We start from the raw sequence: 16408 nt of genomic DNA on the forward strand, positions 1-16408 counted from the left end.
AGTAGTCCATTATAAAGCGCCTAGGAATCATTCTTGACTACCTCATCTCTAACTTTATTCATCTCTCCAGAAGTGTTTCCTCTTAGGTTTTTGCATGTCATAGACTAGTAAAATTTTCCACAAAATGGGGACTAACATAGTTTTACCAAGTTTTTAATTTTACTAAGTAAGGATGTCAAAAGCTAGCTAATTTGATAAGAACATTTTAACAGCAAAAAAAGACAGAAGGGACATTGTCTCAGGATTCAAACATTATATAAACTTACCTTTACTTGAGATTATCTACACTGTCCTTATTTTTTCATTTCCCTTCCGGACAGTAAAAATTTAGTCCAAAAATGCCATGGATGCCAAGTCGGAAGTATGTGGGACTCCCACTCCTCAGGAACGACCTGGTGGGCTTGCTTAATGCCACTGAATTGTACACTTAAAAAAGGTTAAAATGGTAAATTTCATTATGCATATTTTACCATAATAAAAAAAAGTTTTTTAAAGGTTCTCATTTGGAAAATTATAGCTCCCTTTTCATTCAGCTTGTTCACTCAAGAAGCATCCTGTTTGTCTAGCACTAGACTTGTTTATGAGACATTACAAATCTCTGAGAAAAGAACTAAGCGCCCCTACCAACTAGAACAAGAAACTACCTGCTCTGTACTGCTATTTTCATAGCAAAAAGCATCTGAGAAAGTTCTGAAATCTGTGGCAATATAAAGCAAAAATACAAGGATTTAAAATGTATTAGCAATGTAGGTAATTTAATATCTACAAAAACATTATAAACACAAATTAACATGTAAGAAAGGTGTCTCCTGCAAACTTCTTTTAAATTGACAGAAAAAGTAGATGGGGTGAGTAGACAGAAAAAAAAAGCATTATATCACTTTATACTTGTAAAATGCTGACAGGATCTTGTTAAAATCTTAGTACAACTCCATGAAGCAGGTAGAACAGATAACAACCCTGTTATAAAGATACGGAAACTAGGCTCATAGCTATTAAGTAACTTGCTGAAGCTGGGTCTCTAAGTCTGGCCCACTATTTCCATTCCACTAAATCCTCATCAGGAGTAAACAAAACATTGCCAGAAATCCAGAAAAAATTTAGAATGAAACTTGACCCTCAGCTCCCCTGGGTTTTCTCCTTGGTGTTTCAGAGCACCTGACTATGCTCATAATCCCAAAGGCTGGTGGCAGTAAAACCAACAGAAGTTTCACCACTTGAGTGGGTGGTGGCAAGAACATGAGTAAGAATGAAAGCTGGGGAAAACTTTTTTCCCAAAGTGCTCATGTAAAAAGCTCTATAATATTTATTTATTTGCTGAGGAAGATTCACCCCGAGCTAACATCTATGTCGGTTTTCCTCTATTTTGTATGTGGGTCACCACCACAGCATGGCTGATGAGTGGTCTACGTCTGCACCTGGAAACCAAACCCACTAACCCAGGTCGCCAAAGTGGTGCACGCAGAACTTTAACCACTTGGGCACGGGGCTGGCCCCTTTATTTTGCTTTTAAAATAGCTCTACTGAGGTATAATTGACATGAACTGCAGATATTTAAAATGTTTAATCTGATACATTTTAACATACATAAATACTTGTGAAACCATCACCATGATTAAGATAGTGAACATATCCATCACTCTGAAAGTTTCCTCTTGCCCCTGTTAATTCCTCCCTTCTGCCCCTTTCTGGTCCCCGCTCCCCATCCCAAAGCACCCACAGATCTTTCTGTCACTACAGATTAGTTTGAATTTGCTAGTTTTTTTATGGAACCTCTTTTGTCTGGATCCTTTCACTCAGCATAATTATCCTGAGATTCATTTGTTCATTCATGGTTGCCTGTGTCAACAGTTCATTCCTTTAAAAAGAATTATTTTTTAGAGCAGTTTTAGGTCCACAGCTAAACTGAGCACAAGGTACAGAAATTTATCATATACCTCCATCCCACAGACATGCACAACCTCCCTGTCAACATTCCACACTGCAGTGCAACATCTGTTACAATTGATAAGCATACATTGATGCAACATTATCACCCAGAGTCCACAGTTTAGTCTAGAGTTCACTCTTGGTGGTGTACATTTTATGGGTTTGGACAAATGTGTAAGACATATATCCACCATTGTAGTATCATGCAGAATAATTTCACTGCCTGAAATATCCTCTGTGCTCCAAGTTCACTCCTTTCGATTGTTGAGTAATATTCCACTGTAGGGATATAGAATTTGTTTTTACATTTACCTGTTGATGGGCATTTGGGCTGTTTCTAGTTTTTGTCCATTACAGATTAAATCTGCTATTAACATTATTGTGTCTCTGTCTTCTATTTCTTTGATTTCTACTTTGATCTTTATTATATGTTTTGTTCTGCTTACTTTGGGTTTAATTTGCTCTCTTTTCCTAATCTTTTGTTGTTGTTGTTGTTGTTGTTTTTTGGTGAGGAAGATTGGCCCTAAGCTAGCATCTGCTGCCAATCTTACTTTTTCCATGAGAAAAATTGTCCCTGAGCTAATATCCATGCCAATCTTTCTCTATTTTGTATGTAGGACACTGCCACAGCATGGCTTGATGATCAGTGCATAGGTCTGTACCCGGCATCCAAACCTGCAAATCCTGGGCCATCACAGCAGAGCACGTGAGCTTAACCATTATGCTACAGGGCCAGCCCCTCTAATTGCTTAATATGGAAGCTGAAGCCATTGACTGAAGAATTTTCTTCCTTTCTGCATAAGCATTCAGTGCTATAAATCCCCCCAAGGATGCTCCCGGGGCATACAAGTGTATTTTATTCAGTTTGAACTACTTTATAATTTCCCCTTTGATTTCTTCCTTGAAGAAGTGTGTTATTCAGTTCTCAAATGTTTTGGGATTTTCCAGACATCTTTTTATACTGATTTCTAATTTAATTTCTTGTGGTCAGAAAACAGACTTTGCATGACTTAAGTTCTTTTAATGTTCTTGAGACTTGTTTTATGGCCTAGAATACAGTCTATCTGGTAAACGATCCAAGTGCACTTGAGAACATGTATCTGTGGCTGCCGAGCGGAATGTCAATCAGTCAAGTTGGTAGATAATGCTGATCAAGTCTACTACATCCTTGTTGATTTTCCGCTTCCTACTTCCAGTAGTTACTGAAATCTCTGACTATAATTGTGAATGTGTCTATTTTTCTTGCACTTCTATTTTTGCTTTACGTATTTTGAAGCTCTGTTAATTACATATATAAACATTTAGGATTATGTCCTCTTGATTAACTGATCCCTCTGTCATTATGAAATGATCTTCTTTATCTCTGGTAACATTCTTTGCTATGAAATTTACTTTGTCTGATCTTAATATAGCCACCCCAGCTAACTTTTGATTAATATTAGCATGGTATATATATATGTATATATGTATTTTCATTCTTCTACTTTTAACCCTTTTGTGTTATATTTAAAATGCCCTTTTTTGGTAGACATCATATACTTGGCTATTGATTTTTTTATCCAATCAGATCATCTCTGCCTATTAACTGAGTGTTTAAACCAACTTGCTGTTTTCTATTGGTCCCATCTGTCTTTGTTCCCTTTTTCTGCCTTCCTTTGGATTAATAATGTTTATGATTCTATTTTATTTCCTTTGTTGGCTGCTATTAACTCTTTGTTCTGCTATTTTAGTGGTTGTTTTTAAGGTTTATAGAATCCAATCTTTATCATATTTACATCCAAGAGAAATTATACCATTTTTGTATAACATAAGAACCTTACAACAGTGTACTTTCAGTTCTTCCCTCCCAGCCTATATGCATTTGCTGTCATGAATTTTACTTTTATGTGCTATAAACATCACAAAACATTGGTATTATTTTTGTGTAAACAATTTTCTTTTAAAGAAATTTAACAATAAAAACATCTTACATATTTTCTCATGTATTTATCATTTCTACTGTTCTGCATTCCTTTGAGCAGATTCAGATTTTCATCTGGTATAATTCTTCTTCTGCCTGAAGGAGATGCTTTAACATTTCTTACAGTGTGGGTCTGATGGTGATGAATTTTTCCAGCTTTTGTATGTCTGCAAATTTCTTTATTGTGCCTTTCCTTTTCACCTGGTAAAGAATGCTAGGTGGAATAGGTTTTTTCCCAGTGCTTTAAGGATGTTGCTCCACTGCCTTCTCATTTGCCTCTTTTTTCTGACAAGAAATCTGTGTCACCTGTTATTTGTTCTTCTGTACATAACATGTCTTTATTTCCTCCGGCTGCTTTTAAGATTTTTCTCTTTATCACTGGTTTTGAGCAATTGATTATGATGTGTCTCAGTGTAGTTTTCATGTTTTTTGTGGGGGTGATTCATGGACCTTCTCAGGCAGAGTTTTTATAGTTTTCATCAAGCTTGGAAAGTTTCTGGCCATTATTTCCTCAACTTTTTTTCTCTCTCTCCCTTACCTTTTTGGGGACTCGAATTACCCATATAATAGGCTGCTTAAAGTTGTTCCACAGCTCAAGGCTGCTTCTGAAAAATTTTCTTATTCTTTTTCTGTATTTCATGTTAGATAGTTGAATCTTTTCTTCTGCAGTGTCTAATCTGCCATTAATGCCCTTCAGTGTATCTTTCACCTCACACGTTGTTCTCAACTTTAGAAATTTGATTTGGGTAATTTTCCTATCTTCCATCAGTCTACCTAACTTTTTGAAAGTATGGACTACAGTTTAACAATGGTTTTAATATTGTTTTTTGCTAACTCTAACATCTGAATCAGTTGTGGGTTGGTTTCCATTGATCGGTTATTCTCCTAATTACAGGTCATATTTTCTTGCCTCTTTGCATGCCTGGTGTTATGGACTGAATTGTGTCCCCCAGCCCCTAAAAATTCATATGTCGAAGTCCTAACATCTAGTATCTCAGAATGTGACTGTATTTGGAGACAGGGTCTTTAAAGATGCAATTAAGTTAAAATCTGGTCATTAGGGTGGGCCATAATCCAATAAGACTAGTGTCGTCATAAGAAGAAATTAGGACATAGACATACACAGAGGGAAGACTATGTGAGGACACAGGGAGAAGATGGCCATCTACAAGCCAAGGATGGACGCCCCAGAAGAAACCAACCCTGCTGACATCTTGTTCTCAGACTTCCAGCCTCTAGAAGTGTGGAAAAAAAAAAAAGTCTGTTGTTTCAGCCACCCAGCCTGTCATACTTTATTACAGCAGTCCGAGCAAACTAATATACCTCATAATCTTTGACAGGATGCCAGACAAAGGGATTTTTATTTTGTTGGGTGCTGGCTATTTTTACATTCCATAAATATTACTGAATCTTGTTCCTGGATGCAGTTAAGTTACCTGGAAACAGTTTGATTCTTTTGGGGCTTGCTTTTATGATCTTTAGGTGGGTCTAGAGCAGTGCTCAGTCTAGGGCTAATTATTTCCCATTACTGAAGCGTGGCATCCCTGAGCGTTCTACCCAATGTCTTGTGAATTATGGTCTTGCTAGAGGGAACTGCGTCTGTCTCATCCAAACATTCCGGGAAGTTCTTTCCCCAGCCTCAGACAGTCTCCTCATACACACGTGATGAGCAGTGCTCTGCTGAATACTCTCGGTGGCTCCTCTGCAGATCTCCAGGGTTCTCTCTCTGCCTATCTCTCTTCTGGTCCTCTGTCCTATAAACTGTAGCCACGCTGGTCCCCTTAGACTCTCAGCACCATATCCACACTCAGAGTCCACGGGGCTCCACATCAGTTTCGCCCTCCCTGTGCTGCAGCAGAAAGATTCTCTCCAGGCAATAAGCTGAGGTCACTGCAGGGCTTGCCCTATTTGTTTGCCACCTCTCAGAGATTACTGTCTCTTGTCGCCCACTGCACAGTTTTTGAAAATTTTTGTTGCATGCATTTTGTCTGTTTTTGTTGTTGTCTTGGTTATTTCAGAATAAATTCAGTCCCCTGCTACTCCATCTTGGCCACAAGTGGAAGTTCTGTATTTCTTTTAAAAGTGTCTATATTTGGTTTTCACTGATTCCTCTATTACTGTAACCATCAAAATTAAGGAAGAGTGTTTGGTTTTATGCTATTGTATTGACAGATATATTCATAATGTGTATCATATATTATATATATATTCCATTATATTCTCTCATTATATTCTCTCAGGAGGAACAAAATTGTAAAGCCAAGATACATTCCTCAAGACTACTAGTTAAATTTCTTAGTTTATAGGTGGAACTCTTAAGAACAATCTTCAAAATCTTACTTGAACACAGTCAGTATTGGGAGTAATTTCACTCTACAGAATTGAAATTTAAGGCCTTAATAAAATACACAAGAGCAGAGCAATTCATAAATGTCTCTTTGTTCCCAGAGAAGAAAACGAAAAATCATGGGGATGTTGGCAGAGTTGAAGAGCTGGGTGTCCTACTGTGAAAAGGCCTTATTCTCCTGGCAGAGACAAAAATGGTGTACCACTGTAGTATGGCTTGTTTTCAAGGGCATTACTAACCTTGCTTTATTTTTCTTTATGGCACTTTACCAGCCCTTGAAATGTTACTGTATATTTTATGTGCCGCCTTTTTTGCTGTCTTTCTCCTTCATGAGAACATAAGCTCCCTAAGGGTTGGGACTTGTCCCACTCTTGAGCAATGTTTTATCCACACTCTGTAGCACACAGTAGGCCTTCAACAAATATTTGTGAGAGGAACGAAAGAACAAACAAGCAGCAATATTCTCATCATACGCCATACTGTTAACAGAAATTATCCAGGGGAGTTTCATTTTCTCAATTATGTTGTTTCAAGTTTTTCTTTAGAAATCTTTATTAGTTTTGTAATCAGAAAAAAATTAAAATGAGAGAGGAACAGAGAGGGAAAGATGGTCCCTCAGGAGCTGCCTTTCATCATGGCAATTGCCACCGCCCATGGTGGCCTTACAGCTGAACCTCCCTGCCTTGGTCCCTGCAGAATCTCCCTTGCACGTTCTCTTGAGGCCTTGGAGCTGTACTGGCAGGCTCCCAGCTGCCTGAACCGGTGTAACAATCCCTTCCTTCTGGAACCCTAAGCCAAATACCAAATGTCCTATAATGGCAGTCTTCTTATTTTCCTTCCCATAGGTTCTCCCAAGACATGCTTTGTCAAAGTGTGCTGTGTCCCCAAACTGTGAGAATTTCTTTTCTTCTATCTACAGATAGCTCAGCACAACAGGGATGCTGTCAACAAAGTAAGAGCCTAAAAGATGAGATACTCTGAAGATAAATCAGCACAAAAAAATGTCAGAGCAATGAAGGACACACGGGAGACCAGACTAACGCTCTCGAGCCATCCCTGCATCCTCTGCTATAGACCCTCATTAACACATTTGAGTGTAAGAGCTGACAGCTGCCACACATAAAAACTGATAGATAATGAACTCCCTGGGGATAGATACTGTCTTCTTTCATCTTTACATCTCCAGTGCCTAGCACGGCATCTGACCAAGGACAGAAGCACAATAACTGGTGCTGAGTAGAATTATCTATGGGCACCTGACACTAAACATGGCCACTCTGAGGTAGGAATAACATGATATTCCAGGACCAGAAATGGCACAGGTCAAGGCTGAAAGGGTAGGGAGTCTCTATTGTACAAATCATTAGAAGAAAAACAGTTGAAAGTTAAAAGCCATATATCTCTTTTAGGGCCCTGAAATACGGCATCAAAAAGACCTGCTCCAGGGGCCGGTCCTGTGGCTGAGCTGTTACATTTGTGTGCTCTGCTTCAGTGACCCGGGGTTCACCAGTGTGGATCCTGAGCATGGACCTAGACACCACTCATTAAGCCATGCTGTGGCGGCATCCCACATAGAAGAACTAGAATGACTTAAAACTAGGATATACAACTATGTACTGGGGCTTTGGGGAGGGGAGGAAAAAAAAAGAGGAAGATTGGCAACATTCTTCCCCTCCCATTATAAATAGTTTAGTCAACATATCTAAACCTTGCACAGAGATTCCACAAGTCTGATAAGAACTGAAAACAATCTGAATTTTCTTTTCTTTACCCTAAAGCTCAGGGCGAGTTCTTTCAAGTGCTTGTATTCCTTCATTGACACCCTTTCTCTGCTTTCATCTTTGCAAAATGAAGAGTCTCAATCTTCTGAAACTCCTCACACTGGCACCCATCTACCCTGTTTTCTTTCTATGTTCTCAGGACATTTCCAAACCTGGTAAACAGATTACACATGATTAAGACAACTCAAGTCCACAAGTACCATCTCAAGACAAATTCTATTTAGAAACTTAGCCATTTATGTATTAGCAAAACCTGAGAAGTAAGAGTTCTTCCTAGGTCCCACATAATCACTCTATCTTGACCTGGAACGTGAAAAGGTTCCTGTTGATCCTTTTCCCACCTCCACCTCAAACCTAGCTCTACCCTCCTCTCCACTGGGATGTGGGCAGGGCCCTCGTGGAGCCCATGCCCTCCCACTCAGGCCCCCAGAACGGGACAGCACTAGGCAGTGCAGAAGACACACAGCTTCTCAGACACACACCAAGTCATGGATGAGACAACTTCCCATGGGAACCATTTTGTTACCCATTTTGAAACATTGCATGTCAGAAAGAAGAGTCCCTGTTAAGCAGTATGACTGCTCATGTTAATGAGAATTTAAATGTAGGGAAGGAAAGACCTAGTTAGGTTGAGGACAGAGAGCTAAGACCGGGTCCAGGTGGAGAGCCGAAAAGGAAAGTCCCCAGCACCTCCTCTCCCCTGAGTGGATGGCTGTGCTCCTCTCTCAGAGAAGGCAGAGAGCACTCCCAGTGCCCCCCGCACATCTCACCACCTCCCTGGCACCCTGGCCTGCCTTCCTGTCTGGGGACCCTCCACTTGGCCTCGGGGTACTAGGACCCACAGATGCCACACCACCAGCATCCCACACTGCCAGTTTGTCCCCAAGGGACTGTCCCTGTGAGCACGCCAACACACTCTAACAGTGCTGGTCAAAAACTTCCTCCCACTCCAGCTACCTCCCTCATTTTTATTCCCTTTTATGGTACAACTCCTTGAAAAAGCTACCTGCATTTCTCCTCCTCTTCTCCCTTGGCCCACTCCATTAGGCTTTTGCCCCCACCACTCCCATAAGCCACTCTTGTCAACCACTGATCTCCATGTCACCAAATCTAATGGCAGATCACTCTTTGCTTTGCAAGAGGCTTTCTTCGAATGGCTGCCTCAACCCCTTCCTCCCAGCTCTCCTCCCACCTCACTCCCTCACTCCCTCCAGGTCTCCTTGGCTTGAGCCTCCTCTCTTCCCAGCCCCCAAGTGCCCAGGGCCCAGCCATGACTCTGCACACCCTATGCAGGCTAGACGTCAGATGTCGGCCTGAACCCGCTCCTCAACTCCACTTCTTCCTACCCACTCTACTTGCATGTTTAACAAGCACCTCAATATGCCCCAAACCAAACTCATTACCACCCAGAGCACTTGCTCTTCCCACAATTGCCCCACCTCAGCACAAGGCAACTCCAATCTTGCTGCTGCTCAGAAGAGAAGCTGCAATTCCTTTCTGACTCCTCGCTCTTTCATACTAATCCATCTTTCATACTAATCTTTCAGCAAATCCTGTCGACAGTTTCTTCAAAACAGATCCAGAACTTCCCCTCATCTCTATGGCTAGCCCTGACCCAAGCCCCCTTCAACTGGGGCCAAGATGACTCCTGCCTGGTCCCCCTGCTCAGCCCCCTAGTCTGTCGTCGTCACAACAGTCAGAGTGACATGGTAATGACTTACATTATATCAAGCCATTCCTCTGCTCTAAAGCAGCCAGTGGCTTTCATTCAAATGTCCCATTCTCAGAAAGACCTCCTGCCACCCAAACCATTCAGACACTACAGTCGCTCCTTACTGGTCAGATTTTTCTCCTCCTGAGCACCAGACGTAGCGTGTACGTATTCGTTTGTCACCTGCCTCCCCCACCAGAGTGTAAAGTCCCTGAGACACGATCCACATCCAGTGCTGCAGCCTCAGCACTTGAAAGAGTTACTGTACATAACATGCACTCAAACTTTACTAAATGAATGGGGGCAAAAAGTGCTGAATAACCAAACAGTACTGTTAAAAATGTTCTAATACCAACAAACGTGTTAATTTATCCTGATGACAACTACATGCACAACAACTGGCTGAGAAGACATACTATAATAGTTTGGGGCAGAAAAGGTGGGGAGGGGTAAATTCTTCTTGACATAAGTTAACAGTTTTCTCAATACTTCCAACTACGGACGACCACAGTAAAAGATGCCACTGACTGGGTGTCCACTGTGTACCCAGCTTTCACACGTCCGAGCCTCACCCGAGTCCTACGGGGAAGATATTTTTATCCCCACATCACAGAGGAAGAAACAAACTCAGAAAGTTAAGCAACTCAGCCAAGCCACAGGACTAAAAACACTCACTTGAGGCTCAGTTATCTATGAAAGCTTTCCTCTAAAATACCAAATGACACTACGGTGGGCACTGAGCCTAAACAATGAGTCTTTCTGCTAACTGGACATCTCAGTCAAGGCTTCCTGGTTTTCACTCTTCCCCATGTCGGCATCTCCTATTGTCTCTGCCACTCCAGATCCTGCCCCTCAGTTCAAGAGGAGACAAATGACTTACCCACTCCCCATGCTGACAGAGCCCCTGGCAAAGCACAAACCCACCGACACTCGAGTTCTGTGGCATCATCTCTGGGTGAAGTGCGCTGATTTAATCTGCCAGTTTTCAAGATCGTATTACAGCAAAACCTTTCCTACAGACTTCACTTTGTAAAGAGTGAAGGAGAAGGAGGATCACGAGCCTAAAAAGGTGCCCCGTCTCCACTGCTGTCAGCCTACCCCTGACAAAATGACCATCTTTATGTCTCTTTCCAAGGCTACCTCCACGATAGTGTCTTCAGGAGCTTTTAATCTACCCAAAAATATCTCCCACGTTTGAGCAGTGTCTGCCCAAAGTTACCATAGAAGACAGACACTCCCCTGAGAAGGGAGAGTACATGTGGGCTGAAAGGAACTGGGAAGCAAGCAGAGACACAAGACACAAAGTCCCACCAAAGACACTGGCGAAGCGCCAAGTCCGAGGGCTAGAATGTGGGCTTGATAAGACAAATCACAACTAGGAAGAGATGCATTCAGCCAGGGCCCCAGTTGAGGCACCATAACAAAGCCTGCCACCTTCCTTGTCACAATCCAGGCACAGACTGTACTCTGGCGGAGTGGAAGGAGAAGGGGGAGGGAGAAAAGCAGACTTCAACTGCAAAACCTAGCTCAGAACACACTCTCATCTTCTGAACCTGTAAAGAAGAGATGAAAAGATACCACACAGAGATGGTTAGATGGTGATTAATATTCACCCCCAGGAAAGCTCAAGTTGAAGGAGACAGACGTTAACCTCAGCCTTAGCCTTTCAGGGTTGTGGTGAAGCCATTAGCAGCTATGGATGAAGTCCCTTCCTTTGGGTCAAGGAGAAACCCAGGGTGATGCCTGAGTTCTTCTTTATTTACATTCGAGGGTCACTGACTAGGGACTCTCCCACGCAGCCCTTTGATCTCCAGCATCCAACAGCCTGTGAGCTGGGAATGGGAAGACAAAGACTAGCTGATGGAAACACACAGACCCCTACATCTTTTTACTGACTTCTTAGGGTCGAAATTAGACCACTTATGCCTTTAATGCATATTCCCAAGAACTCCAGCATTACTGAAAATAACATGAAAGGCCCACAAAATCCCTCATTTGGAAGTACCTCCTTGCACCAGATACTGTGCAAAGCAAAACTAGCATCTAGTTCCTCCTCTCATGGCGTACAGGGTCGAAATATGAGTCAGATAAACATTTACCTTTAAAAATGACACTTTGGTCCGGAAATTTAAAAGACAAAACAAAAAACTGGTCTTTTCGTTGTTGTTGTTTTTACCTCCAAAGTTACTGTTTCCATTTGAATTAGCTGCCAACATTTAAAATGTTGGAGATCACACACACAAATACACACACCCATCTGCTCTGGAGAGACTGGAAGATCTGGCCATGCTGGGGCTACATTCCTGCCATGCAGCAAGAGGACAGGGTGCAGGAGATGCTGCCTCCTTCAGCAGGACACCTCCTCTCACTTCTCCACAGCCCTCAGCATCATCCTGGTCTCCCAGAATTAATGAACAAAAAAATATTTTCTTTAGGGAAGAAAATGTTTTTCTTTAGAAAAAATCCACTTCAGTGTATGTGTGTCTATTCGATATATCATTAGCTAGCCTAAATCAAGAAAAGAAGGGGAGAAAGTGTTAAGTACACAAAACAGGGCACAAGACCAGGGAAACAGCTCCAGATACAGAGGGAAACACTGGATAAAACTACAAAACTGATGATTTTCTATGAACACATAAATCACCAAAACTGAACCCAGAAAGAAACAGCAAACTTAAGAAATTGTGATAGTTATCTAAGTGCTATATGCTAATAACGCACCAGGCTCAAGTAGCTTTATGGGGGAATTCTAACAAAATTTAAAGAAACAGATCCTTTCAAAAGTATTTAAACTGGCTAAAACAGAGAAAGAGTAAGCTTTTAATAAAGCTATAGAAAACACTAAAACAATTTGATAAAGATTGCCTTAAAAAAGAAAATTACAGGGGCTGGCCTGGTGGTGTAGTGGTTAAGTTCGTGTGCTCCACTTCAAGTGGCCTGGGGTTTGCAGGTTCAGATTCTGGGCGCAGACCTACACACCACTCATCAAGCCATGCTGTGGCAGCATCCCACATATAAAAGACAGGAAGACTGGCACAGATGTTAGCTCGGGGCCAATCTTCCTCACCAAAAAAAATTAAATTAAATTAAAAAATTACAGACTAGTCCCATAAATAATGGTGTAAAATTACTAAGCAAAATATTAATATATTGAATATGGCTATACGCTAACAGAGTTATCATTAATGATTCAATAATGATGACTCAACAATATAAAATGACAATTCAATAATATAAAACGTATTACTATAACTCAGCATAGTAACAAGTCAAGGGAGAAAAATCTATACTATCATTTCAACGATGCTAAAATAGCATTTAATAAAATTCAACAACCATTTTTTATCAAAAAAAACCTCCAGCAGCAACATACCCGTTAGTAAAATAACTAGTGTGGCAAAAACACTAAAAAAGAGAAAGAGAAAGAAACAAAAAACATAATCAGTAGAATACAAGGGACAAAATCATTATTTGCAGCTGACGATAATATAGCTAGAAAATCCAAGAGAACCAAGTGCAAAAACCACTAAAAACAATAATATCTAAGTTGCCAGTTACAAAATTAATAAACACAACTAACAAGAATATGTAATATAAGGAGGATCCTATTTTCAGTAACAACAAAAAAGATTAACTAGATAAGAATAAACTTAAGAAACGTACAAGATTTTAAAACAAATCAACTTAAAAAACACCTTTCTGAGAAACTGTGGAAATGTGTATACAGACTGGAAATTAGATAATATTAAATTAATAATAGATAATAGGGGCCAGCCCAGTGGCCTAGTGGTTAAGTTTGCACACTCTCCTTCAGCAGCCCAGAGTTTGCGGGTTTGGGTCTTGGGTGTGGACCTACACACTGCTCACTAACCCATTCTGTGGCAGTGTCCCACTTACAAAATAGAGGAAGATTTCACACAGACGTTAGCTCAGGGACAATCTTCCTCAGGCAAAAAGAGGAAGACTGGCAACAGATGTTAGATCAGGGCCAATCTTCTTCACCGCCACCCCCCCCACCCCAAAAAAGATAATAAAATGTTAATTCTGATATATATGATAATAGCGTTGAGATTATATGTATTTCAAGAAGTCCTTATGTGTTCAAGATATATTGTGAAGTATTTATGGATAAAATAATTTGTTTTAAAATATTCCTGTCTCCCACTCTACAAAAAAAATGGAGTGGAGGAAGAATAGGTGATTCAAGATTGGCAAAATATGGAAAACTATTGAAATGAAGTGATGGATACAAAGAAGTTCATTATATTGTTTTCTCTACTTTTGCATATTCAAAAATGTGCATAACAGAAAGTTAAAGGAAATGTGCAGGAGAACTCAAACAAAGGAGGTCATGAAAGACTTAATCCCAAATGTATATAATAGGCTTACAAAACACCAAAAATTGCCACCTAACGATTAAGAAATGCAAATTAAAACTACAAATCAGATGTCATTTTCTGCGAACAAACAGAAAAAGATCAAAACATCTGGTAATACTCAGTATTGGGCGGGGAGGCAGCCAAACAGCTGAAGGCAGTAGGGGTCAGCACAGATGGGAGGGCACTCGTGCTCAAACTTTAAAGTCAAACAGTAGGACGCTGGCCTAGCAATTCCACTTCTGGGAGTTTATTCTAGATAGTCATTCATTCAACAAGTATTTTTTCCTACCTACAATATGCCAGGCACTGGAGATAGAGAGGTGGAGAAAACAGTGACCAGACTCTTATGGGGCTTCCATTCTTGAAAGGGAGGAGACAACCCATAAAGCAAGTCAAGTACTCAGGCAATTACTAGGTGTGGTGAGGGGTAAGCGTGATGAAGGAAACAGTAACAGAAGGGGGCTAGGAATGGCTCAAAGGTTATTCTGGATGGGCTGGGCTATGAAGGCCTCTCTGAGGAGGTGACAGATGAGCAGAGACCTGGGTGAAGGAAAGAACAAAGCAGGAGAATGTCCGGGGGAGCACTTCAGGCAGCAGGGACGGCAGACTGGGGTCACACACAAATTTGGCCTTCCCACCCTCTGCTTTTCTTTTCACTCCTCTAACAGCCTTTTGTTCATCCAAAGGATATGAGCACCACTTGAATGTCTCTTTGTCCTCTGACACAAAAGTAAAAATTAATCAGATCCTTTCATTACAGTACACTTTCCAGGAAAGTGCCAGGCCAGCACTGTCTCCCCAAACATTATTGCGCATCACAACTTGATTTCTTCAAAGGAAAAATTTCCCAATTTATCTAAATGTTATGCAAAGCCTGCTAATAAAAGTGCATTAAAGCCAATTATGAGTTTTTAACACAGATAAAACTCTCCACAGGAGAGAGATTAGATTCCTTTCACAAAAGACATTGACCAGTGGCCAGATAATTTTACACAAAACAAAAATATTGTCAGTCCCTGTCCTCCTGGCAGGATTGGGAACCACTGACTTAGAGGAGTCTATAGTGCAACTTCATGATCTTTTAAGCAATAAAGTTGAAATTTTGAAGGGGCTACTTAAACATTTTACCCTTAAGCGGCCAGTGTCAATTAAGGGCGTTCCAGTCGACTCCAAAAGAAATGACTCTGCCGCACTCTGAGCACATCACATATTAACTTCTTCAAACACCAAGGCTTCAAAACTGCCGCGAATGATAAATTAAGAAACCAGCACGTGGGGAGAGACGTGTCCCTACTAAAGATGCTCCTATCTCAAGTTTGAAGTCAGCTCTCCATAAGCGCTCTCCTCTCCTCCCCGAACCCGGGAACGCAAACCTCCAGGCGGCTCCGGACTCCCCGGGGACTCCCGAGGACGCGCCGCGGACACACGGCCAGCGCAGCACCGACAGGCTTCCCCGCAGCCGAGGACGCGGCGGCCCCGCGAGCGGCCCCACGGCCCGGCAGGCCCGAGCGGGGAGCGCCGCGCCTCACCACCGGCGTCCGAGCAGAGACGCCGGACGGAGCCGCGAGGTGCCGGCGCGAGGGCCCCGGGGCGGACACGCGGGCCGTCCTCTCCCCGCCGCCCGACCCGTGGGAGCGGCGCTCGTCCCGCAGCCCGGGAGAGGGAGGGGCTCGGCGCGGGGGGCACCGGGGCCGCGACGGGGGCGGGGGCTGCCCGGCCTCCCCGGCGGACCCGGCGGCGGGAGGGCGTCCCCGGAGGTCGGCAGGGGGCAGCGGGGTGGAGGCAGGTGTGGGCGTTCGCGGCGGCAACCGACGGGGCCCGGGGTGCGGGCCGCCGCGCCTACCTGCCCAGCGCCCGCTGCATGCCCGCGTCGGCGGCGCGGCGCGGCTCGGCCGGCCCCTTGCCCGCCAGGCGCAGATTCTGCTTCAGGCGGCAGTCGGCGTCCAGCGCCGCGGCGGCCGCGCCGGAGGAGGACGAGCCCGAGGCGGCGCAGCGCTCCCGCTCCAGGGCGACGGGCTCGAGCCGCTTCCTCATCCCGCGGCCCACACGGCCGGCCGCACACGGCGCCCGCTGGCCTCGCCCGCCCTCGCCGCAGTCGCAGCCGCCGCCGGGCGCCTGCCGCCCTCACATCTCAGCCCGGGTCGCGGCGCCCGGCTACGGACTGGCGCCGGGGCCCCGTCGGCAGCGCCGGCCAATCAGCGCCCGGCTCCCGCCGGCCCCGCCCCCGGCCCGCGCCTCCCGGTTCTGCGGGAGCGCACCCAGCGTCCCCGGCGCCGGACGCAGCCATCTTGGAGAAGGGCG

At 43.3% G+C, this 16408-nt stretch overlaps 1 protein-coding gene across 3 annotated transcripts in view; it reads right to left on the bottom strand.

Moving 5' to 3' along the window:
• The window catches only part of ABHD12 (abhydrolase domain containing 12, lysophospholipase), an 84881-nt gene extending 68560 nt beyond the window's left edge, over positions 1–16321 (bottom strand). Inside the window, exon 1 of one of the 3 annotated variants that reach the window (XM_070588942.1) lies at positions 15951–16321. In XM_070588942.1, the coding sequence (XP_070445043.1) occupies positions 15951–16141 (191 nt within the window). In that variant the 5' untranslated portion in view covers positions 16142–16321. Of the gene's footprint in view, positions 1–266; positions 428–15950 lie in introns of those variants that run through there. The other 2 variants (XM_070588940.1, XM_070588941.1) reach the window with 2 other exon arrangements.
• Positions 16322–16408: the final 87 nt, after the last annotated feature.

Source organism: Equus przewalskii, chromosome 21 (genome assembly GCF_037783145.1).
Source record: "Equus przewalskii isolate Varuska chromosome 21, EquPr2, whole genome shotgun sequence".
Taxonomy (NCBI): domain Eukaryota; kingdom Metazoa; phylum Chordata; class Mammalia; order Perissodactyla; family Equidae; genus Equus; species Equus przewalskii.